Below are 26502 nucleotides of genomic sequence, written 5' to 3' on the forward strand. Positions count from 1 at the left end.
TGCAAAACTGAATAGCAGCTCAAATAATTTGATAATCCCCAAGTGTACCTCATGCCTGCTATGAATCGGAATAAGTAGGCCGTTTTCTAGCAAAGCATTTACGATACAGCAGTGTTCATCTTTGTTACTTACTCAACATTAATTCAATTAATGTATTCTATTTAACCACTAATGCAATAAAGTCCTAGTTAAAATAATGGAACGTTAGAGGTATGATTTGTAATTCCTAAGTAGCCAGAGAGGAAATTAAATGAGAAGCTACGTCTTTCACAAAATTATGATAAAACAAACAAGTGAAATAACTCGAAATTATTAATTAACGCTCTCTGTTTGACAATATAGTGTTGTAGCTAGTATTTGGGAACTTGTCAGTCTAAACGGTGGTCTCTGGTCCGCAAATACAAAAATGGGTTTCAAATTTAGCACGCCATTTTCCAACCCATGCACTGTATACAGTAGCTATATACCGATACAGAGGTAGCATAGAGACCAACAATACAGAGTAATTAATTCGTTTTACTGACTTTCAAGAGGTCCCAGAATTAGTAATAGCATGGACTGTTAAAAACTGAAAAGCTATCAAATAACTAGAAATGCAAAGCAAAGCTACGCACATACTGCGGCTAACCACCCAGTTAGCTACAACACCCGCGTGCCTTAAACTATTATAACAACCTAACGTTAAATTAGTTTGGCAGGTAGCTATCATGTGGTGAAAACTGCTCCGCGTTTAAGCTACATGTAGCTAAACGATGACAACGGCAAACTAATGTTTGCTATGGGAGCTTCTAGCTAGGTGAGCTGCTGGCATCCGGAGGTAACCTACTTAGCAATATTAGCAGTGTTAATAAAGGACTGGAATCTGACACGCTAATGTACAGCTAGCTAGCGCCCAAACGATTCACCTAGCTAGCTAGCTAGCTAGCACACCTAGAACAAAAACGAACTCAACAGAGTGGTAACGTTATTAATAACGACACAAAGTAGTAGATACATTCTTCTTAAACGTAATATGGTAGTGGATAATTGGATTACTACAAACTGCTCAGGACAGGTTCGTGGTACTTTTGCTAAGTTAGCTAACGCTTGCTAAGCTAACAAGCTAGCGCACGACCGACTCGTTAGCGCAGAATTCGGTTGACGGGAGTCCAAACAGACGTGAGGTGAACACGGGTGTGCCGCAGTTCGTTTGCAAAAAATATCACTTTTTTGAAAACCACACGCAAGGACACGCACTTTTCCGCTGTCTAGTGTCAATTCCTCAAAATGGGGTCTGCTAACGTACGTCTCCGCCATTTTGTGACAGGTTTTTCATTGAGCAAAGGGGTACGTGTAATGGTTGAATGTAACCCCATCAAGAAGATATTCACTTGGCAGTCACAGGGAGAAGGGATCAGGAGTAATTTCCAACCATCCTGTGAGATAAAAGTCGTTTTGAAGTGGTCAGCAAGGGATAGGGGCAGCTTCCCAGAAACGTTAACAAGTTTCCAGCAACAAATTGCACCATGAAAAAAAAAAAATTTAGTGACCATATGTGAAGCACCAAAAAAAATTGACAACTAACACCACTATAAATAGATTTTTTGCCAGATAGTGGTCACAATGTGTAACGTAAGTATACATTTTAACTTGATATAATAATACACCCTATTTACAAAATCAACAAGACTGCAACATAAGTGGCACTTAATGTCAAACTAACCCAAATCCAGCTCTAAATATAATGCTGATCATATAACATCTATCAATGTGTCATGTTTTCAATTAAAAGTTCCTACCCGGTTGCACTGTATTACTGTTCAATATGACATGAGACACAAAAGATGTCAAAATAATTTTAGAAACAAAAAAAAAAAAAAATACATTTTGGGGAAAGTATGATACACATACATGACCACATATGCAAGAAAAAAAAAATATTTTCAGAAAATAGATGTACATGAATGTCAAAACATGTCAGTATAGTGGTAAAAAGTGAGTAAATGAGCCTTCATAAAAAGCACCAGAAAACAATAATGATGCATGTAATTCATAGAAATATTTGTTTTTTTCCCCCTCTTAAATATAGGAAGGAAGTATTTCTTTGCGAAATGGAATTTGTATCCCTACACCTTATTTTGTTGTAGTGGTGAAAAAACTCATGTTAATATACTACATGCTTCCTGCAGTGTTGGATTTAAGTGGCTGCATGGTATTTTGAAATATTGCTGTGGTACTTGTATGAAATTGTTACAGGTTGACTATAGTTTTTTATTTCCTAATGAAAATACCACTTCTTCATTTAACTAATATCACTGAGGTAAGATATTCAGTTTGAAGCCAGTTATAAATATACAATGTCAGGTTGGAAAAATAGTATTTTGCCGTTAAAATGTAGGGTTGCCCTCTATTACACGCCTGGTTGGGATAACAAGGAAGCTATGTTAATTAGTGCTATCCCCTCCCCCCACGGGACATTTCCAAGTACCTCCTGACCCGTTCTCCTAACAGAGAAACGAGTTGTCAGACGGTCCCTAAAAAAGAAAACAGTCTCTATTGTTCCAGCACCCGCTCTGCCTGGACGGTGCACTGCCGCCTGTGGCCGCAGAGGGCGCTGCACGCATGGCAGGCTGGGCTCCGCGGCCTTCACATACATCTTTTTGTCTGAGAACTGATCCTCTGCCGCTCTACAGTGTGTGCGATAGCCTCGGAGCTGCGTCCGTAACACACTGTCAAACCACTCCAAACGAATACAATCGCGACCAAAAGCATTAATTCTACACATTCTGCCATGGCGTTTCTAATCTGCCGGTAAATCGTTTGTATTTCTGACTGTTCGTTGGAACTTAGTCCGGGGTTGAAACGGGCTTGCTTTCTGTGTGCATCAGTCTTTATTAGCGAGCTGCCGCTCTTCTTGCTATCAGCTATTTCTTTAACTTTTTAAACACTCAGCTTCGCGAATGACTGAGCGCCGGCGGAGTATGGGATCCTTGGTGTCTTAAGAAGCGACTGAAGTGGGGTTTAACCGTTTTTGCATGCAAAAACAATGGCAAATTCGACGGGGAAAAATCTACTAGATCAGCGGAGGAAAGGACAGGCTTTCCTGGACGAGCTGCGGCAATTTCACCAAAGCAGAGGGTGAGATTGGGGCGTCTTTATTCACAAGAAATATAACTTTAAATCGTGATTGCATGTGACTGTGAGTTAACCAAAACTGTTATTTAAACATACATGCATTTATTTATTGTGTTATTCCCTTAGATCGCCTTTCAGGAAGATTCCTATCGTGGGTGGGAAAGAGCTGGACCTGAATGCTCTCTATATCAGAGTCGTCTCTTTAGGTGGATTTGCTAAGGTGAGTGGGAACTAAAAGTGGATTTCTCCACACTCTGCTGTCTGTGGACTCCTCGGTGGACCACTCTACAACTCCGTGTGGGTACCACGGGAAGTATAACCCTCTACAAAAACGTTAGTTGGTCGGTGTTGGCCTTGTGCTAGTTTCCCATGTATCTCTATGCAGTGTGGTGGCTTGTGTTGTTGTGTGGTTTGAATTGAGAGTCTAACAGCTCGGAGTCAGAGTGCAGTTGGAGCGACTCAAAATTAGCGGGCACGTTTAACATCGATTATCGGTACGGAGCCCGGCCTCGGGAAACACCGCTTAGGACACAGCGTTTCGCCCGGGCTTTTACCGGTAGTTTTCAACCAGGGGAAGCTTAATTTCTCTTTCTCGCCATAGCCATCTTTCTTCGGCTTCATGGCTGATCACAAAATGTAGGCCTCACAGGCCCATGTAGTGAATACACTAAACGGTACCAAAACATACTCCACAATCAAACGGGTCGCCGCAAGCTAAATCATTTGCGTTTGGTGGAGACAGTTCGTCGGAGTTTAGCCTCGTTAGCTTTTAACGCCCAAAATTGAAAAGTCAAGTTAGCTTGTTAGCTACAGTGCTAACTAGCCTCAACATTAACGATACTATCCTAAAGGGAGTCAGTCACTTGTACTTACTGTTGTGTCAAATGTAAATATGTTCGGATAACAAACGCGTTAATAGCTAAATACATGCTAAAATACTAAATGTACTGCTGGATAATTTCATATTTCTCAGTATTTAAAAAAATATTTTCAGCAGTTTGAGAAAGTTATTGATTAATGGTTGTGATATGGCCTCATTGGTGGGGGGGAGGCTGTAGTAGACCAGATGGTAGCAGTGTAACCGCTCTTTTTGTTTGTTGCAAGTGCTTTTTTATCTCCTAACGAACTCATTTCCTCCTTTCAGGTCTCTGACAAAAACCAATGGATTGAACTTGGAGACGAGTTTAACTTTCCAAGGAGTTGTTCCAACGCTGCATTTGCTTTAAAACAGTACTACCTTCGGTAAGTAGCATGGCTCTCTCAGGTAGCATGTGGGAAGTGTTTACAAATGTGAAGATGCAGTCAGCAGGATCTAGCCTCTCCACTCCCCTCTACTAGGAAGCAGCGCTAGTACAATATTTTGACATGCAGAGCAAGGTCTGTATTGTGTACATTTGTCACAACATAGTATATATGTACTCAGTTGCTTCTTGCACACAAGAAAAGAACACTGGTCTTTTACAATTCAAAAAAGAAAAGAGAATATGTTGTCCCAAATGTCTCTTCTGCATTTTGTTAAGTCTGGAACATAGTTTTGGAGAACACTCTTAAGGTGCATTTTGTCTGTAATGACCCTAAACCATACACTAATGACGTTATTCCTTTCTGAAAATGGTGTAGCCACAGGGCGTTTGGGTTTGATACAGCACTAATGATTGAGCAGCTCCGGGTGCTGTGTAACGTGTCTAACATTTTAGCCTCCAAGTCTGAACACAGTCAGCTGCCAGTGATGGGAGTCTGGTGGAAATGCAGCTCTTAACAGCTGTACTCCTTTTCTTTTCTTCTCCCCCCTTACCTCATGCAACGATTGTTTCCATCACTAGCACCTGCCTGCAGGGGATTACACCTCTGTAGCAGAGAAACGCTTGTAGCCTGTAATGGATATGTTACAGGCAACTGCAGGTCACTGGTTGGCATCAGAAGTAGCAGTCAATTATCCATGCTATTTTTCTTTTTTTATTATTTTATTATTTTTTTTTACTTAAGTTGGCTTTTTGATGCAAGCTGATTTGATTACCAACTGTACACATCCGATGAGACTTGTTGCTCCTCAAAAGTTCACAGATAAAAATCAGCGCTGGCTGCAGGGGCAAAACAACTCAGGCACATGCAGGCGTGCAGTGCTGCTGAACTTGGTCGAGGTCTTTCCGAGTATGGCCACAAACCACTATTTACCTGCCACATATTTATATATGACGGAATACTAGACGTCTGACAAGATAGTTGTTTAGGTCTGTTCTTCGAGTGGAGGAAGTAGCTATAGAGCAAAGGTGTTGAGTTCCAGTGATCAGATTTTTGTTGTGAACTTGTCTTCAGTGGCTCAGTCAAACACTTAACATTCAGAAATCTTTTTTTTGTCTTTGTCTAACGGGCTTAGTTTTGAGTGTACCTGAAGTACCTTTCACAGAAAGTCAACTGATGATGTGCTCTGTTGAGCCTCTATACAACTTTATAGTAGGACACAGTTTGGGCCAGCTAACATGTCTAATTATCTTAAGTCAGAAAGTGGTTTATAAATATCTTGTTCTGCCGATGACAAAGACAGAGCAGAAAATTATTTGGAACCATTAACATCATAACATTTTTTTTATTCTTTTGAAGAATCCATCATTCCCCCTCCCCCCCAGAACATTTTCACCCGTGTTCCTCAGAACAGCTACAAGTCACTGTAATTATTACCTGTACAAATATTTTTGAAGGTTGATGAGCAAGGGAGGCCTGACAGCTGAGTCAACGGACATGGCGAATATCACCCTCGTGTCGCGACAGCCACTGGAGCTACTTGGTGGAGTTTTATCTAAGGCAGTTCAGCGTAGTGCATGTCAGAGGCAGCAGGCAGCTGGACTTGTCTTCCCTCAACTTTTAAGGCTGATAAAAAGAGACCTGCCTCGCACCCCTCATGCTGCTTTTTTTGGCTGACAGAGCATGGTAGAGAAATTAGGCTTTTTTTTTCCACGTCCAGTTTGTCTATGCATAAGCAGGCTAATAATGTGATCACTGTGGGGGGAAATCTTTCATTTGGACGTAATCCAGGGAGGTCAGAGTTCATAGCCGGTTACAAGGTGGGTACGTACCCAGTGGAGCTGGTTCAAATTCAGTGTCTCGCTCAAGGAGGCGTAAGCTGGGTGGATGTTTGCTAATATCATGTGTCAATCTTGATTATCCAGTCGACTGACTATCTGTAACTGGGCGTTTTTAAGCTGTGTGTGCAATTTTCAGGCCTTTTGTACAATTGAAGTAATCTATAGATGTGTGTTTTGTAGGTGATGATGTTGAAAGCAGTATCGAGTAACACTTAAAAAGATTGTAATGCGGCTCAGTTTTTGGTATCTGGCCTTTTTAACAAGCCCAACTTCAAGTTGACAACTCCAGTGACGATTCCTGATGCGTTTTAATTTAACCCAAGTGAATGAAATTAGGGCTGCAGGATTTGGAGAAAAGGTCATATTGTGATTTACAATACTGAGATTGCGATAATGGTATCATGAGTCTAGTTGCTTGATTATCAAGGAAAATGCATGAGATACAAAAATGTTTAAATGTGTATATCTTAACTTGAGCATACAAAGTTAAATGGGTTCAGGAGAAATGCATAAACCGTGCAATGCTTTTTTTTAAATTTTTTTTTATAACTTAATATTTTACAAAATAGACATTTTTGCCTTGTCAACAGTACAAAACACATAAGGAAAAATACATTCTTATCAAAATTATACATTTTGTATGGCCTTATAAACACTGACATTTAGGATGGGTGTAATATAGTCTTGCATTGCCAGACCTTCCTCCACAGCACTGTGGAGGAGGGTCTGGCTAGTCCACACAGCATGCCGGAGAAAACGTGCTCTGTTTTCTTGGCATTTCTTTAAACCAATCACAATGGTCTTGGGGTGGCCGGACGGTGCCTCTGCAAAATAGCCTCAGGAAGGAACTTGTTTTGGTGGAACTTGTGTACGTTTTAAAAGTTGTTTTAGTTGTGCGAGAGAGAACTCAGATTGGACAGATAGTCTAGCTAGCTGTCTGGATTTACCCTGCAGAGATCTGAGGAGCAGTTAACCATAGTCCTCAGAAATCCACCGGAGTTTAGAATTACAACAAAGAAAGCGGAAGGTAACGGACATCTGGCCGAAAAGAGTGACATCCGGCGGCACCTGAACAATCCCGGAAGTGGAACGTCGTGGATATAGACTATGTGTAATATAATAACCAGTGATTAAGTTACAAAATATACTTTGTACAACCTCTTCTTAAAATCTGCATGCTCTGAAACCCTCTACACTTCTGATACTCGTGTGAATCGCACACTTTGCGTTGTGAGCTGTATGAACGTGTTGGACTGCCTTCTCTATCAACACGGAGACTTCAACACTGGCATATCTTCATATACAAGGCTATTTTAGGTCTACTTCCATCCTACCTTATGACCTATATCAGTGTAAATGGTATCGGGACTTAAAATCTTCGTTCCCAGGATCTTTTCCTTCTGTCTGTTCCAAAGGTCAGAACTGAGCTGGGGAAAAAAGGAATTTAGGTTTGCTGCTCCCTCTACCTGGAACAAGTTACAGAAATCCATGAAACTTAATGAGCTGCTCTCATTGGTCGCTTTTAAGAGGATGTTAATTGACTCAGAGGCAGCCACATCTGGCTGTTGTGTTTAGGATTGTGGTTGACTTTGAGGGATTTGCTGTTTCAGTTGTTAGTGTTTTTGTGTTTGTATGTGTGGTTGTACTGCTGCCTGTCTTGGCCTTTTTCAGTCAGTCGTGCCGCCCATATTAAAATGAGTTAGCAGGTAGGACTTAAGGATACTCCATTGCTGCAGGGATCAAACTTGTGACTTTTCTGATACAGGGCAGTCTGTCTGTTGACCAAGTTTTCCTGTCTGAATGAATTGGATGATCACGATGTGTGTGTGTGTGTGTGTGTCTCTCTAGTCAGCACCTCCCACTCAGAGCAGAGTAATAAGCAGCACTGTAAGATCCGTGCCAGCTCCTGCTGCTGTCTATTTGATATCTGAATGTCACTCGGTAATAAGTGAGAGGCGCGTGCCAGAAACATTTTTTCCAGCTCGTTTTCAACTTGTCGAAGCGCTCCTCGGGCATCAGTCCTACCAATGGCGCGGGGAAAAAAATGCAGCCGCGTAAAGCTAAGACCGATTCAACTTTTGGAGAGACGCATTCTGGCGTCACCCTGCGGTGGCCAATCACGTAGCCGGCGATAAGACATGGCAGTCAGTTTTGAGGCGGCGTGACAGTCCCGTACAGTAAACATCCCTGTCTCTATCGCTGCCACAAGAAAGTTTTAAAACACTATAAGGTGTTCACTGAACTGCCCAGGAGTTAACAGCTGACTGTTTCCTGGACAACAAAGCACAGTCTGTCCATCTTAAATTAAGCTGCCTTCAAGTGCGGTCGGAAATGTGGAGATCTGCAAACAATATGACCGAAAACTAATTGTGAAATATAAAGTCTACTTGTGCTACGTTGGGGGTGTCGAAAGCCTCGACTGCCGCGTTCCCTTGGAAACTGAGTTCACACGGGCCCCGCTAAACAGGACCGCTACAGTAGCTTTGAAAATAGCGACATGGGACACCGAAACTGATGAATTTACTCTTTATCAGACTACAAATGAGACCAGAATTGGCTAGCTAGCGCAACCCCGTGGTCCCTCTGCCTCGCTCCCTGCTACTAGGAGACTATTTTAGCCAGGAGGAGAATGGGCGGCAGCTGTGGAGAATTCAGCCAGCGCCAGGGGTCGCAGCGGGCTGGTGGGCAGCGGCAGCGCTGGGTCTAAACTGTGGTAGCGGCAGAAAGTTTGCTGATCCGGTGGGTAAGTCAAGGCGGTCCGGGATCAGCAAACTTTCGGATAACGCTAACCTTCCTTGACATACATTTAAGTTCTACATCTGTGTACTCTGAACTCTTGTTTCAGTGGATTGGGTTAGGGTTACCAGCGGCTGCTTCCAGTTTTCCTGTGGCTACACTGATTTTGGGATGATTCTCAGTCAATGCCATTTCACATCTCCACGGTCTTCCTCTCCCATTAGTAGTGTCATATGATTGTGGTTTGCGCTAAGCGCTCAACCCTCATGGGTTTTTATTTTTTTCTTCAGTAAAACGCCATCCAGTTCTTCCAGGCGCACACTGTAATTTGAGAGTGAATGTAACGGTGTTTTGAAGTGTTGCTACACTCTTTGGCTCTTTTTTTTTTTTTCCTCCAAACTGCAGCACACTGAACACAGAAGCCAAGTCAGGTGACAGATACCCTGGCTCAACCTTTGTTTGCCCTCTCCACTGCATCCCCGCTGGGAGGGATCAGGCCCAGGAGGCACTGACATCGAGTTTAACCGCTGACTTAATTCTCTGTTAGCTCAAATGTTCAAATCATCTATTGTCTTGATGTGGTTTAAACACATGGTTGGAAATGTGTAAGAAGAAACTTGTTTTTCGGCCTTGTTCAACCATTTCAATAGGGAGAGTGTTGCTCTGTGATCTCGTTTCACGTCGCATGGCGTTCATTGGGAGGAATACCATTCATCCAGATTGAATTTTTAAAGCGCGCCTTGATTTGAGCACATGTAGCGGTGATCTATTGAAGGTATTTTGATTCATCAGTGTTGTGTTGCAATGCTAAAGTACAGATCAGGTTTCACCTTTTTAACCCCATGCTGTAATATGAGCAAGTTTGGCCTTTAGCTCTGCTGCCAAGGACCGTGTTTGCTGTCCTCGGTGATTATAGAAAAAGAAAGCATCTCTTAACTATATAACTTTTTTTTTCTGCTGAATCAACCACTACCAACCAAGTAATCTCTTTTTCAGGGATGAACACGCTGCTTCCTCTAAAGCAAAACTATTATACCACACTTTCATCTGTTAACCTTAACTGTTTGTGGCGTAGAGCAGCAGGTGCAGTCAGATTCACAGGTTTACTCATTTTGAATGTTTCACTTTTTTGATCTCAGTCCTCTGCTAACGCCAGACTACTTGCCCCATGTGTTTCTTGACTCCACTTTTAAGGTCCCAAAATTCTCATGACCCACAGCAATTAGACAGTGTTTTAGTTACTACTTTCCCCTCTATTGCAGCCAGCCGCGAGTGGATTATATTTATTCAAACCCAAGAAAATACAATTATATCAATCTTAAAGGTGTCCTGTGACCCTGTCCGCATATCGCGCACAATGCCACGTGGGTTTCTGAACCGAAGATTGAGAAACTCTTGAAGTTAATTATTGAGACTGTAGAGCAGCAGCGGTTCGAATGCACAGAGAACCCACCAGGAGCATGTTTGATACAAAGGCATAGCTTTCATTTAGCCTAGTTAGATTGTATAGAGATACAAAGTTTGGCTCGGGCAATCACTGAAAATGTGTTGCAGGCATTGGAAATGTTTCCAATTTACCCACCGTATCTATTAATGTGTCTACTCATCTATTTTTGTGTTAAAGAAATACTTGAAGCTGATAGTGCCAAACTGCGGAGTTAACGTCTTCATTTACCGATCATACTTTAGCCAATTCACACCTGATTTTCTCATTTAATTAATTAGAAGATAACATGCCATATCACTGTTTTCTACTGAAAAAAAAAAAAAAAAACCCAACAGAAAACAGCATCATTGTCCTATTGGCCAGCCTCACACCCCAGACGCATTTCACTGCCTCTTTCAGCTTGGCGGCTGTTGATTTTCGCACCTGCTTATGAGGTTATTGTGAGTACCATCATTCTCGTTGGTCTGCTTCCTGTGTATGTCGGTACACTCTCCCGCTCATCTGAAACATCTGGATGAAGTGGCCTTTGATCTGGCTTGCGTTAGTCGTGTTTTGTATTCCTCATCCGAGCTGCAGCTCAGCCTTTAGACATGCTCAGGTGACAGCCTTCCTACACAGCATAACAAGAGACTTTTATAACAGTAAGAGCGACGGAGCAAACTTGCTATCTCCGATATCTGAGGGCTCTTTGAGTGACTCACTTTGTCTTTTTGGCCTGTCTGTAATTTGACCTGCCCTCCAGCAGTGTTGGCCACCACTGATAGCCTAATCTTCTTCTCTCAGTTTCCTTGCTAACTAGCAGATGGGACAGCTCTGCCTTGTACTTGACGGTGCACCTAGAATCTGGCTTTACCATTTCATTAGATAGCTGATATGGTTAAACTAGTTTGCCCTGGGTGTAACATAGGCTACAGCTCTTCAGTGGAAGTAGAACTGCTTTATTTGCTAAGTGCATTTTACACACAACTGGAGCTTGTTCTGTGTGATTAGTCCATCCCAAATAATAGGAAAAAGTGTCTGATCCAAGTACGCCTCAGTGTTTCCTTTAGGATTTTTTTTAGCAGTGGAGGCAGGTCCGCACACCCCCCCCTTTCCCCCATGAAACGGAACTGACACTTCGCTGCAACACAAACTAATATATTTATTCACCTCTATTCACACACACAATGAGGCATATTTTCAGTTGTGATTGGACTGTATTTTTTGAGTCACTATATAGGCCAGCTTTGATCTTGACATATAGGCTAAGCATTCTGTAGCAAATAACAGTAAACCCACTATTAATTACATTATCTTAATGCAGTGTAACTACTTCAGCATGTAAATGATGTACCTAAAATACAAACGTGGGCGAGGGCGTTCAGCAATCGCTATCGACTCAACAGTCACGTGCAATTTAGCTCGCAGGTGAAGAACACAAACAACGAAAATCACCAGTTAACTTTAATTTAAATTTGCAAGACCAGGCTTAAATGATCTGACAACGTAAGTTATACGACTTACAGTTCTCAAGGACGTACACACACAATCTCAACTGGCTAGTTATCCTCGTGCGTCCGCGCTATTCTCCGACATGCACTCTAACAATGCGGCCCTATTTCTGATACCGTGGGGGGGCCACCACGGTCAAATCAAAAGTGGAAACACTGGGCCTGCTAACATTGTTCCTGTAAAACAAAGTGTGTATATGAGGAGATTTTATACAGTCTGTTATGGGTGCGTGATTCAGAAAATGTCACGATTCGATATTGATTTTTAGGCTCAAGATTCGATTCAAAATCGATTTTCGGTTAAAAAACGATTCACGATTATTTAAAAAAAAAAAAAAAAAAAAAGTTTCACAGTATGTAAATGTAGTTACTTTTCCCATGTGATTGCAGTAGACATGCAATTTTTGGAATTCTATGAATCGATTTGGAATCGATATAGCTTGAATCACGATACAAATGTGAATCAAATTTTTTTTTGCACACTCCCTCGTTAGGTTCACTGTCCCTAATGTCGCTTAAAAAAACCCCAGTGTAGGACTGTGTGATATAGGCCACAAAAAAAATCACAATGTCATCGTTTTTTTTCATGCAAAATGCAGGAAAATGAAAACGTAAAATAACCTGTTTTAGGACAATTAGGAATAGAATACTTGCACCACCTACAGGGCTGTAATCATTATGCCTATTTAAAAAATATATAAAAATACAGGTTATCACACACAGCTGTGGAATGTCAGTGCCAGGTGCCTCAACTAATTAGAGCCCGGTTTAATAATCAGTTATAGCAGATATCTGAAGACTGCTGGCTAGCTAGCGTTAGCAACCTGGTATTGTTGCTTATCTATTCTGGGATGGGGCAAAAAAAAAGAAAAGCTTTGGCGTGTTTGTATTTCTATAAACCAATTACAGTCAATCATGCAGCAACGGTGCCCTAGCAAAAACAGATAGCGGAAGAAGAGGGACATGCACCGGATGTCAGCTTTATCCCAGCAACGTACATCCGTGGAGCCAGACGTGCGACCTGGCTACATGGCAGGGACGGCCTGAATAAAGTCGAATCTGAACGCGGTCCCGTCTTAACAAGAGATAACCCCTCGTCAACAAACCCAGAGCGGAGATCGCGGCTGTCTTTTTTTTTCCCAGTATGTCTTTTACGTAGATGCAATGGGCTTGATCAACCGTTTAACGTCATCTGACCACACAGTCATACGGACGAGGCAAGAAGCGGTCATTTCAAACGGGCACTGAGGAACAGGATTCATATTTTGGAGAAAAGGAGGTGGATTCACTTCCAAAAAAAATTGCATGATGTAAAAGGGCTAGTCCAAGCTGGAATATACATTCAAGTATATATTTCCAAGCAGGTGGCTTACTTAACAACGAAAAGCAATCCCACCAAGTCCAACTTAGTCGAAGGAAAACATCTTGTCCCTGATGTGTATCACCTGTGTCGGCGGCGTTGTGGAAGAAAATGCACCGGTGTGTCTTCCCCTGCAAAAGGTCTAGTTTGAACCCAGGAAATGCTGCTCACCGCTGAGCTACAGTGCCATCGAGATTAACACGGCTGATAACTGAAATGGAAGTGCTTGCAGTGTTGTATTTGGTATTGCTTATCTTTTTGTGTGCAGACCTTTACATTAGCATACATGCATTGACGTTTTAGAATATTGTTATATAAAGAGTTTAACATGCACAAGATATCGTTTTTTTTTTTAATTGTCATCGCGATATCAACTTGCACAATATACACGTCGCAAAAGCTATGCTAGACACTGATTTTTAAGAAATATCAGTAGAAAACTGCACTTTAAAATGTAACCGTCAGTTGTTTTTTTTCAGTGGTGCCAATGTTAAAGTTGTTCAAAAAAATGTTTCTGTTGGAAAGATTTCCTTTTTTTATTTGTTTTTAAATTCAGCAAGCAATTTTTCTTGTATTTTAGCAGAATGCTGAAAGCAGCAGAAATGCAGAACTGAGTGCGCTTGAACATCTGTTTATTTGTCGCAAGAAATAGCACTATCGTGATATTCAAAGTTATCGCGTATTCTCCTCGTATCGTGCAGCCCTGACTTGTCCACCATGTCCACTTGCTTGCTTCCTACTATGCTCTAGTGTGACTTTAAGTCTGCTTTTAGGAAACATGTAGTCTGTTCTGTAACTGATCCAACTTTTACAGTAGTTTCTCAATTGGCTCCACCTTCAGTAAATGGCCCTGCGATTATTGACTTTAAGCAAACCCACCTCAGTCTGTATCGACAGCCGGCTCCATTAAATCCCAGCAAACATTTCTGTCCAGAAATTGGCACTGGGTGTGAGTCTGTGTGTGTTTGCATGTCTGCGTCCACGTCCAGCAGGGGGCAATGGACTCCCACACACCGACACATTGAGGGCATCTGGGCAGCTGAGGGTAATTGCAGCCAGGAGAATATGCACTGGTGCGATCCAGATGACCGTAAATAACAGAACACTAATGACAGCGGCTGTTTGCACATGTATGTCTATTCATCACTTCTCGACGTTCCTCAGTTCCCCACCCTTTGCGCTTGTTGTATTATTTTGGAGGGAAAACATGCCTCAGTGTTGGCAGTGATAGTGCACATTTCCCTAAAACAAGGCTGCCCAATTTGGGGCCTGCATGCCAAGTTTGGCCCATGCTCCCTTTTTTGTTTTGGCCCGTTATGGCATTTGACATGCTCATGCTTATTCCCCTTATTTTGAAAGTGCTGTAAAATCCTAACTGTAATGACTAGGAAAATGTACATTTTGTGCAGCTAAAAATGACTTGATGTGAGTTTTACGGCAATGTCAAGCACAGGACTGTGCTGGTAAACTTCCCTATTAAATTAAATGCGTAAGTTTTATCTACGGCGAATTACAAGAATTGCGGTATTCTTCAACATCCACATTTATTTCTTGGCCTGTGGCCTTCCACATCCAGATACATTTTGGCCCTTCGAATGAAATTATTTGGGCACCTCTGCCCTAAACAGTTGCTGTAGTAAAACAACGAAAGCCCAGTGGTTTCTGTTGGTTGGAAGTTGCGTGCCACTCAAGTTGGGGAGGGATTGATGTTTTTCTCATCATGCATGTAAAAAAAGGGGGAAGTGCAGACATTAGCAGCTGCAGTTAAACCCCTCCTCCCTCCCCATGCCCCCACCCGTCTTTCCCTGCAGCCTTTTTCTTGCTTGTGCCCAGACAGACAGCGGTTGATGACGCTGCAGTCGGGACTGGGGCCTATCTCTCCCGCTCTCTCTCACTCTCACTCTCTGTACAAATGAAGGCTGAGTGTATTTATAGTCCAGCGTGTCGCCCGGCAGCCAGCGGACGGGGGATTACCTTGGCCACGATGAACAAGCGGGGCCTCATTCAGTAACAGGCGCTCGCTCGGTGACTCAACGGCCACACAGGCAGGGTTCACCACAATATCACTGCCGAGGTATTTTGCTGGCACGCGTGTGTTTTTTGTTTGTCTGAGAGATTTCTCCGCATTATAACGGGGTGTTTATCAAATCCAAGAGCGCCTGATGTGGTAGTTGGCATGCTCAATGAGAATATGTTCTCCCAAGTTAAGTGCAAACTTCTCAAGAATGTGGGAGTGATTTACAGTTCAAGAGGAATTGTATGCTTGGTGTTGGCTCCCAGCTGTTGGTGTTGCAGACAGTTCACTCGGTTCTACTACAGGCTGTAGCGCTGTTTAGATGAGAAGTGGTGTTATTCAAATCACCCCAATTTACACATTTCTATTCAAAGTAGTTTGAACTGAAGTTTAAGGTCAACTCATCCTCGGAAATATGTTGCTGTATAGAATAATCCTCACTTATACAGGGATACAAACTTAGATTTTCAGCAAGGTACGATTCTGGGGGAAAAAAAGTGGGATTTTAGAATTGAAATGCATGACAATCTACGGTTTTTGTGCGATGGCAGATGCATTTTCTCATGTGTCACATCTCACACAGTCATGCCACTGACTAATTTTGCTCTATGCTGCGGTGACACTTGTCAGCCCTTTGTCATTAAAAAGACCTGCATATGTTGTGCAGTGCTCATTTTTAGCTTCACCTTTCTGTGTGGATCATGCTTCACTCAGCGCCTGTTGAAAAGCGCCATGGGCTGGGTAGAAGTGATTACCGCTGGCTCTGTCGAGCTTACGCTCCTTAACTAGTAAAGCGAGGTGAAAGCTCACCGTGGAAGCTATCAAATTGCATTTTTCAAATTACACTTTTGAACTCTGTAATTTACACTGAATGTGCAGCGTAATAAAAGGATTTGTTTCACCATTGGGTACACTGAATTGTTAAGTAGATCCATGTAGGGCTGTGCAATGAATCAAATTTTGATCGCGATTTTGATTTCGGCGCCTAACGATCACAAAAAACAATATAATAAAGAAACAATTATTTTGCGCATTACGTTTAGCAAGAAAACTCTTATTTTGTCTTGTTCTGAATAAAAAAATGTTTTTTTTTTTTTAAATAAATTCAAACGTGAAAAATATTCAGGGAAATTTCACAGTTTAAGGTGTTTTCACTGTTGATTTGTTTCACTGTTTTTTAAGCTCAATAAATGCAATACCTTTCCAAAAGTCAATAAGTAATCATTTTAAATAATTGTGATGATTATTTTTTTTCTATAATCGAGCAGCCCCAGATTCATGTCTTATCTTGACTTAAAGGTGTCTGTTTCTGAGATGTACAGGAACACCACAGCAACAAGCATTTAGTCGCAAAGTGGAGAGCTAAAAAAAGAAATGCAAATCAAATCAAGAGAGCGTCTTGCAGACTGCACAGGAACTACGGTAAAGTCTTTTCCCTCCAAATCTCTGTTGAGGATGTTCGGGTGTCTATAGGTGGTGCTCTTTGTCTCTCAGCCACGGTTGCTTACACTGCTCATGTTACACACGCACACTCATTCATCGGTTTGTAGATTCTAGTTTGACTGGGTCAACGGGTGGAATCCGTTGCATTCCTTCAGCCGATAAGCCAAGAAACGCTTCACGAAACGGCGGCCTGTTGTCTCCTTGACAATATGTCCGGATCGGGTGTAGAGCCTTTGTGATATGACTTTGTATAGAAAAGGTGATTCACTTCACCCGTTATTGAAAACATCTGAAAGCTGTGCCACTGTCATCTGGCATCAACAGCAGGTCGTTTCCCCCTCTAAACCTGGTCGGAACATGTCATGTTTTACATGTTAGTTGTATGGCACAGCTGGTGTGCTGTATGGCTTTTATCCAGCTTTGTAAATGTCAAGATGTTGCCATACTGTAGCTTCTCAATTGGAGTAAGAAAGATGAAGTTCGTTAGAAAACACGTTGAATTATAGAACTGCTCTAAATAATGATGTAACCGCTCTAAATAAATAAACCTATTTGTCTAACATTATGTTCTCTGACTCTTTAACATTGTAGCTACTTTTTGTACTGTGAAAATGTTTTATTCTTAATAAGTTATTTAAAAATTCAAATGAAAGTTTTGCATATTGATGCTGAATTTTCCAGAAAGGATAATTATAACATTCTTTGTAATTGACAGTTGTTTTCTTTAGGGATTTCCAAGCACAGCACAAGATTCAAGTATATATTTGTATTTAAGCTTTAGTGCGTAACTTTTTGATATTAATGAACGTCCGTTACATTCAAGCCATTGCCAAATGAGTTGCTACAAAGCTAATTAAGCTCCACACAACTCTCTCTCTGTATTTCTCAGTATGGCTATGTTCAGAAACTAGTGTCGTCCGGTGACTTTCCCGCGCAGAAACTTGAGTGAAGATAATGACCTCTTCTGAAGAGTCCATGTCTTTGTAATCCTCCGTGTCCTCCATGGCTACTAGCAACTGCGTGGAGGAGGGGTGGGGGTGGTGCGCGAGATCACGGAAGGCTTGTATCATGTGGACGCGCCAACAGCGTTGTTGTCAATACTCAGAATTCCTCATGGGGGAGACAGAAACTACGCACTATAGCTTTTAATGAGTTTGCTCAAAAACTTAAAGGCTAAGGAGTTAGGAAAGTGAAGGAAATGCCGGTCACACCTGTATTTATCGTCTGTTATCAAGATTTAGGGTACAGTGCAATCCTTCCAGGTATGAATGATACTACATTTATCAGCGTTTGTTTGTTTATTTATTTTTAGCCAGCAGTACTGATATTGTTGGTTTCATGTTGTCGTGCTGACCTAGAGAAAGATTCTATCTCTGAGTAAACTGTTTCCCTTCAATGGGGGACATTCTTTAGTGCAGATTTTTACTGTTTAGTTGAAAGAAGCCGTTACCACTTACATTTTAAAATACAGCTAGACTGTCAGTGGCTTGTTAGGAGTTTGTACTCCGTATCACAGAGAAAGAACGCTACGTCAACTTCAAGGCTTCTGTGCTCACTGGGAAATGTGCCTGCTGCATAAATAAAAATGCAAATCTCAAGTCACTCAAGTCTGGGGGGGAAGTCAAAAGCACAAATTCACAGCAAAATGTACACCAAGCAAGTCTTGGCTCATCTTTCTTTTCTCCCTCCGCAGATACTTGGAGAAGTATGAGAAAGTGCACCACTTCGGTGAGGATGATGAAGAAGCGCAGCCGGGGAATCCCAAAGCCTCTCTTCCAATCGGTGCAATTCCCAGCTCCTATAACTACCAGCAGCACATTGTATCAGGTAAGGCAGTGACTCCTCTTCTTGTGTGCACCATACTTGGTATTCAGAAGCGTCCTTATTCTTTTCTGTGTTCACAAGTTCACTCTTTTGTTTCTGTCTGAGTCACGTCCGTAAAAGGTACATGGATTCAGCTTCTATTTGCATACTTTTCTCGTTTTCTGTCTCACTTCTGTCTGCGGCTCATCCTCTCCGCCTCGGTCTGCTTCTCTCGGCCCCTCGGCCAACTCAAACACTCAATCCTCACACAGACGCGATTACAGCAGAGCATCGCTTCATCAGAGCTGTGTGTGTGTGTGTCTGTTTCATGGGAAAACTGGTCAGCCCATAGGTCAAGCATATGCGTAGAAATGCGCTTCATCAATGGCTGTTTGTTTCAAGGATTTTTCTAGTGGGTTGAATTCATTTCACAAGAATATGATGAGGAAGGAAATTGCAAGTTTTGATGGAAGGTTGAAATAACTTTAATATCTCTAATATTGTTATAAGACGTAGAGTTTGGCATGACAAATGATTCCGTTCATGAAATGTTTTTCATTTCAGCTGCTGGGGAAACCCAACGTGCTGCTGTGTTAATGAAAACAGGTTTTTATGTGCTGAAGTCGAGCAGGCAACGTTTTTGTTGCTCTGACGTAGGCGCCGGCCGGTACATGATTCTGATGGTATGATAACCTTATGATATAATTTTCAAACAATTACAGCTTTAAAATGTATTACTTTTGAAATGTGTGGGTAAAAAAAAAAAAAAACACGTTGAACACAATGTATTTTATTTTGACGCACACTGCACACTGGCAGGGAGAGGGATTTCTAAAGTGCACTTTCTGTCCTTGAAGACTGAAAAACAGCTCACACCTTAGCAACGGTATGACAGAAAATGTTAGTGGTTGTGAAACCGTGACTTTTTTCAAACAACGGCGTACCTTGAAACCAGTAACTGGCCCATGCCTACTCTGACGTGACGTAACCTCCCGTACAATGTTGAATTGACGTTTTACCACTTGGACCTTTCTCAGGATTAAACTCTTGAAATACAACGTGTCGATCGGTGACCTTTTTTTCACACCTACCTCATTTGGTCCGTCTAAAACGACCCAAATACGGGAAGTGAACCAAAAACAGCTATTTACAAGCCTGCAATTTCGACCTTGCACACGGTTACCGGACTTAAGCACGACTTAAGGGACGATAACTTTCAGATCCGTAAGCTGTTCTGAGCACACATCGCTGCTCGTGTGACAACACATCATCCTCTCTCTCTCTCCTTCACTCGCTGTCTTGTCATCTGCTCGTTGTTGGCCTTCTTCTAAATTATTAGAAACCCTAAAGCCGAGCCAGAAAACCCCCAAGACGTTATAAATGTGGCGTTTCTCCAATTTTTTTTTCTGAGACCAGAAGTGTCCAGTTTCGGATATTCTGTCCAATAGACCAGCGACCGCTTTGTTCACGTGACGTGTGTTTACAGCGTTTGGTGCGCTTGACAAAGTGCAGCGTGAAAGCAAACCGACCCAAATGTCAAACGCAACAATGTTGCCACAATTCACCCCCGAATCGCACGGAGTCTACCGAACTATATATAAAGCGCCCTTTGAGGTGCTTGTGAGGAGGACTTTGGTACCTTTGGACAGAGCTACGCTAACAGGCTGCTGGCTGCAGCTTTAAATTTACTGTACAGACACGAGAGTGGTCAAACTATTCCTTAAACCATTTAAAGCTAGGCCGGTGGATCCCAAAGTGGGGTCCGGGGACCCACAGGGGGTCCTTTTTTAAGGGTGCTCCAGGGGGTCCTAGCAAAAAGGTAAAAGTTCCATCCATAAGTAACACAATGACTGAATGTATGGCTATTTTGGTCGTGGGGTTCATACACTTTCTGTCATAAGCAAGTCTAAAAGCAAAAATCCTATTAGATGGGGCGAAGTCTTATCCGTTGTGTAATTTGTGTCAGTTTAAGGGTCCTTACCCTCAGATTGATCCCATTCATACACTTCAAACTAGTACAAATAACTGCGTCATCTCTACACTGAGAAGTTCAGTCAGAAGTAAATAGTCTCTTATGTGGAGTTATGTCCTTGGCTATTTGAAGCTGAGCTTCCTGCCATTTGAGCAGTTCATGGGCATGCCTGCTGTACTTCACATTTATCACTTTTATTACACAGTGACTCATTTAATTCCGTTTTTACCTTCCTAAGCGCTGCTGTGTTTGAATCAAGGCTATGAAGCGTGCAAAACGCATTGTTGATACCTTTTTTTTCCCTTTTTCTTTTTGCTGTTGGAGGTTGCCTACGCGCACCTAAGCATTGACTGCTGCCCGCTAATCAATTTTTTAAACCAAGCATGCTGCTGCTTTCATGATGAAAGAACAGCCTTTGAGTAACCACATTTTATTTCAAACCAAATGTTTTTGTGCAGCCTGCCAAGGTCTTGTGTGTATTGTCCAACCCCGCCTGCACCAAGCCCCCAGGAAGAGCGCCAAGTCTAAAAGCCACCATGGGCTTAGCGGATAACGGTGGTACTGCACCCCATGGCCCAGAAAGACTTTTCACATAGACTTTGCATGGCGAAAGAAACGTCTATATTTCAGCGGATAATTTGTTTCTGGGTATATCAACTTACCAGCCCGAACACTGAAAGGGACCTTGTTTAAAACGTCACGTTTTTAACATTTTTAACATTCACTAGAAGGGAATGCAGAATTATTAAATTTGGCATGATGAACGCGCATAATGGACTGCGCCCGCCCGCTCACATGACTGTTCTCCTGAGCTCATGTAGCTAGCTGTAATAATGGATATAGCTAGCTAGCTAATGGTTGTAATTCACCATGTGTTCTATGAATACGTCCATGGTATTATCTTATGAAGTTGTGATACATCTGAGGGATGTATGTAGCTATGCTGTAAAGCCTGTTAGCTACGTGGATGTAACGTCATTAGCGTTTCCAAAACTGGCGGGCTATCGGCTAGCTAGCTAGTTGCTAACATCAGGGGTAGCTAGCATGGCTGTATTAAGATCTATAGCTACATAGCTAGTTATATGCCTACATAACGTTACTACAGACATAGTGATTACATCGCCTTGGTTCTCTCTTATGATACATCCGAGGGCCGTATGCTGTAAAGCTTGTAACGTAGATGAGGGATGAAGCCATGGATGAGCTCTGTTCACGAAACTGCAGGCTAACAGCTAGCTAGCGCTAGTTAGTAGCTAGCTAGCTAGCTAGTAGCACAACCTAATTATTAAATCTCCTTGGTTGTCTAGCTAAATACATCTATCGTTTATTTAGCTAAGCATGTAAACGATCGGGAACAACGAAAACACAGTGTTTAACGTTAGTGAATATTTTAGACAATGAAAACGGCGAGTTCATGAGTTCGCCACTTGTAAGAGACACGAGAGAGGAGCTCATGAACGAACATGTTGCTACCGGTTGCTACGACAACACAAACAAATTGTTGCTAGTGCGCATGCCCATCGTGAGCCAACCAGCGTTATGGGCCAACAATGCGGAAGAGCCGAGCTCCATGTTTGCTTTATGCGCTTTTGAGCACTCTCATTGGAATGTACGGGGCTTCCCGCCGAACACTGTATCCAGTTCTCTTAATACATCCATGGCTCGCACCCACGGTGAAAGGGAGCTGTCCATTAGCCTCAGTGTTGTAGTGTTGACCGCGGGACTGCTCCCTGAGGTACTTGACTGTCCTGACAGCAGTTCATGATAAAGGGAATGGAGGGGGCAGCAGTTGTTGTTTTTTTTCCTCCACCTCAGTTTAGAGCCTCCAGCCTTTTAAGGCCTTGGCACATTTAGGCAGGCGGGAAAGAACTAGTGGCGACAAAGGCTGACTGTGGCGTCCTCGCGTTGCCTGAATCTTGAATAAGAAAAGTTCCACTTGAACACACCACAAAGACTACAGGCCGCGGCCAACTACCACATGCGTTCTGTGCATTTGTGATAGGAAATAACTTTCCATGCCAGCAGGCGGCAGTAATCTTTTCATACAAAAAAGGGAAAACGGATAAACAAAACTGTTGCTGCTATGATGCATACAACAAAACGTCGTTTGCCCGAATCAACCAGCGGCAGCACAGAGCCTAAGGTTCCTCTGCTTCACTCCCAGACGGGATGACAGTGGACGCCGGGAGATTGGCTAGCCAGATTGTCCATCTCGCCAGGCTGTCATCTGTTCTCGGCAATGAAGTCTCACTGTGGAGGGAAAGCGAAGGGACCGAGCGGCCCGCTGCGGGCCGGTGGTCCTGCAACAAGCTCCAGCACCATCTCTTTTCTTTCCTCTGTGAAATGAAGCTGCTTTTGGTGCGGTCTGAAAATGTCGCTCTATGAACGATCTGACAGAAAATGTTAATTGTGAAATATAAAGTCTACTTGGGCTAAATTGGGGGGCTAAATAGCACAACACACAATTGAAGTGACCCTGATCTCTGCACGACCCTGCCATGGATCGCCAGATCACTTCATTTGGTCTGAATGAGCCCTTAAGTCTCACGCTCTTTCCCCTAACAATCAGCTCTCTGCCTGCTGAGCTAAGAGACTCCACAACATGACCTGGGTGAGAAAAGGCACACAAACAGTGGTGAACTTTGTTGTGGCTTGTACATTTTTTTTTTTTTTTTTTTTTTTTTCATTCACTGCACGGATGAGTCAGACATCGAAGAACACAGTGGGTCCCCCCCCCCCCCCGCAGTTGACGGTGCAACTCCTTTCGATTGTTGTAGGTCGATTGTAGGTTTGAGGCTGGTTTTGAGCGATGATGCTTCACTGTAATGCTTTGCTTGTAGGGGTTGCTGGAGTGGACCTTTTTTTCCTCTTGTGATTTGAATGTGTGCTGACAAGCCCAGTTGAACACACACATTGTCATACTTGGGCTGAAACCATTACTTCAGGAATTTGAGTTTAATAAAAAAAAAATGTAATGTGGCTATATCAATATTTTTTTTATGTTGTCAATGGATCACATGACTGACTAAATTATTAAAAGTAGTAGAAAGTGTCAGATACTCAGAGATGCCCAGTGATATTGGCTAGTTTTATTTAATAGTCTTAAGCCCAAAGAGATTTAGGTGAACATTATACATGACTAAGAAAAGTATGAAATCCTCCCGCATGGGACGCTGGAAACGGGGGATGTTGGGGAATTTTGCTTTACAAATGACAAATTAATAATGAATTGTCAGAGTAGTTGTTTATCAACTAATGGATTGATCCGCTAATCATCGTGGTTCTAATCGGCGTGTATAGCAGCTAAAGATATTAGGGCTGCTCCGTCTTAGTCGATTAGTCGACTAATCGGTCGTTTTGGTCTTAGTCAACTAAGATTTCTTTAGTCGATTAGTCATGTTTTATGCTTTTTTCATGCTGAATGACTTATTTCCAAGAAACGTACGAGCACATCTCTTGTAAACACAAGAATTAAAGTGGTGCTTTTGCATGACTCTTTGCAGAGAAACTCAGATTTACAGATCTTTCGATTAAATCAACTAATCGATTAGTCGATACAATTGAATGAGTGTTAGTCGACTAAGAATTTCTTTAATCGAGCACAGCCCTAAAAGATATTTCCCTCCGGTGTTTGTAGGGACCAAAAGCGGTTTCTGAATGACCTGAAACCTAGTTTGACGTTTCCTTCGACAGTCCTACATTTCCTTGTTCCAGTACTCCACAGCTGACACATACATTGCAGAGGGGTTCCCTACCATTTTATAAGGCTTGAACGCCGCACCCAAGCCGTTTTGGGCACCACCTAAGCCAAATGAATGTAACTTAATGACCTTTCTCAGATCTAATGGTTGTAGTTGGTCCCAAGTGGACTTCTCTAGCAAGTTTTGTCTTTAAGCTTTTTGAGTTTTACTTATTCCTCTGCTCTACCTTTTTTCAACGTTGTAGGGGTGTAGGGGATAATTAGGGGTGTAAGAAAAAGTCAATAGACTTGAGTATCGCGATATTTTATTTTGCAATACTGTATCGATTTTCAAAAACGCAATATCGATTTTAAAAAAATATATATATTCATGTAAGACAGTGGTTCACGTTTATGTTGTGTTCAAACCAAACTTTTTGCTAGAAGCTAACAATGTAGCTATGTCTGAACTTTGGCCTACTTTAGCATATAAACTCTATAAACTTGCTCACTAAGAACCACAATCCCAAACAGTTTGATTTTCCGCGTACTGAATCGTTTACCTAAAGTAAACTTCTTTGACTTTTATACACATGTCTTTTTTTTTAAATATAAGTTTTTCTAAAATTATACTTTCAAAAAAATCCTAATGTATCGCCTTACGCACAGTATCAAAATGTATTGCAATATATTGAATCGTGATCCATGTATAGTGATACGTATGGTATCTCCAGATTCTTGCCAATACACAGCTCTAATGATGATAATAATAATAATAATGGTCCAAAATGATGCGATTGATACATCTGCAGTAGGCTAATATTGGCTAAGATATCTGCCTGGCTGATTGGTCTAGCTCTATTACAGACTTTTCATAACTGAACTCTGTCTGTACTCCGGGCTCTGTGTTTAAATGCAACTGTAATGTAGTAGGACAGCCAGGCTGAAATCATGCTACGTTGGCTTGGCAGGCTCAGTGATGCTTAATTATTTGACAGTTAGTCTGTAAATCTCTCTCGCTGAGCTTTGGTCTTCGCTGCTTCGTATCATGTTTTGGTCGTAGGCCTGCGACAACGTGTTCTCCACTCTGCTCATAAAGCCCTCTCTGTCAAATGCGATGTTGTACATCAGCACTCTGCACCTCTGTACAGAGCCGGCTCGCCGCAGGTGTCGGGGCAACAGCAGACACAGGCAGGTTTTTTTTTTTTTTTCCCCGAACGGAGCTGTTGCTGCTATAATAGCAACTCGGCTGAATCCCATTCGCCTGCACAAACCTTTTCAGCATGGAAATGAAATTCACTCAGCAGGATTCCTCTCTGCTTTGTGATTGGTTTCCAGAGGCAGCTGTCTACAAAGCTCCTGCACCAAATTGAAGTATCCACTTTATGGAACAATGACACCTATGCACACAAATGATTGATGGCAGAAAATCAACCCATAGGGAAGGGTGGACACTTGGGTCTTTGTTGACAACATGATTGCCCTTTGACAGACTGGATCATCTGTCATTTAGAGCTGTTCAATAACAGTCGAGTCATGACTCCCCACACGGGGATACCCGCTGTTTAGATTAGAAACCTTTTTAATATTAATAAAAAAGCCCATCATGGAGGTTGACTGAGTCAAAGACGATCGCGATTTAAAAGTTGGCGAACATTTATGTTCCTCAGTCACACGAGACACAGCTCATCAAACTAATTTGAAGACAGCTTTCACTGAACCGCTGAATGCCCCATTTGGTTTGCTTAAACTCAGTTAAAGGAAAAAAATAAATCTGAGTTCAGCTGGCTGAAGGTGTGCAGAGGCAATGGCAGTGAGGGAGTAGGGCAACCAAAGGCATTTACGCTGCAGCTCTAATGCAATACTCACATGATGCAATGAATCCTTTTAAAATCCTCTACAGTGTGCGAGTGTTTGTCTTGTCTTGCTCCATTTCTCCTCCGTATCTCCTCCAGAAGCAAGTGTGTTACGGTCGAATGCCATGACGGCGGTTTATATTTAACATCATTACTGTATGCTTTAAAGTCATTTGTGTTTACCTTTGCTTTGGTAGGCAGTATTATAATGCTTTTTGGGGCTTTAAATACAACGTTTTCAGACAGTTATTGAGCCTGTTCAACAACAGTTTTTTAACTCTTGGCATCACTAAGGACATTTTTGGCTTTTTTAATGCATTGGCATGCATTTTGGCAAGGGTTTGAGATTATTATTTTTTTTGTGGAAGTTTAGTCTCACATTGCCAGCTCTATCTCCACAGCGCTGTGGAGTAAGGTCTGGCCACACCACAGATACATGCTGGAATAGGAGAAAAAAAAAACGGACGCAGTGACGGTGGCTCTGCAAAATAGTCTCTGGAAGGAA

The 26502-nt window shown here is 42.2% G+C and overlaps 1 protein-coding gene across 4 annotated transcripts in view; it reads left to right on the plus strand.

The window, feature by feature from the left end:
• Positions 1-648: 648 nt before the first annotated feature.
• Positions 649-26502, plus strand: part of arid2 (AT rich interactive domain 2 (ARID, RFX-like)) — a 48484-nt gene continuing 22630 nt past the window's right edge. For 2 of the 4 annotated variants that reach the window (XM_031306443.2, XM_035996041.1), the window contains exons 1-4: positions 2505-3117; positions 3241-3334; positions 4259-4356; positions 18381-18514. In XM_031306443.2, the coding sequence (XP_031162303.1) occupies positions 3026-3117; positions 3241-3334; positions 4259-4356; positions 18381-18514 (418 nt within the window). In that variant the 5' untranslated portion in view covers positions 2505-3025. Of the gene's footprint in view, positions 818-2504; positions 3118-3240; positions 3335-4258; positions 4357-18380; positions 18515-26502 lie in introns of those variants that run through there. The other 2 variants (XM_035996040.1, XM_031306444.2) reach the window with 2 other exon arrangements.

This window comes from Sander lucioperca, chromosome 20 (assembly GCF_008315115.2).
Source record: "Sander lucioperca isolate FBNREF2018 chromosome 20, SLUC_FBN_1.2, whole genome shotgun sequence".
Taxonomy (NCBI): Eukaryota; Metazoa; Chordata; class Actinopteri; order Perciformes; family Percidae; genus Sander; species Sander lucioperca.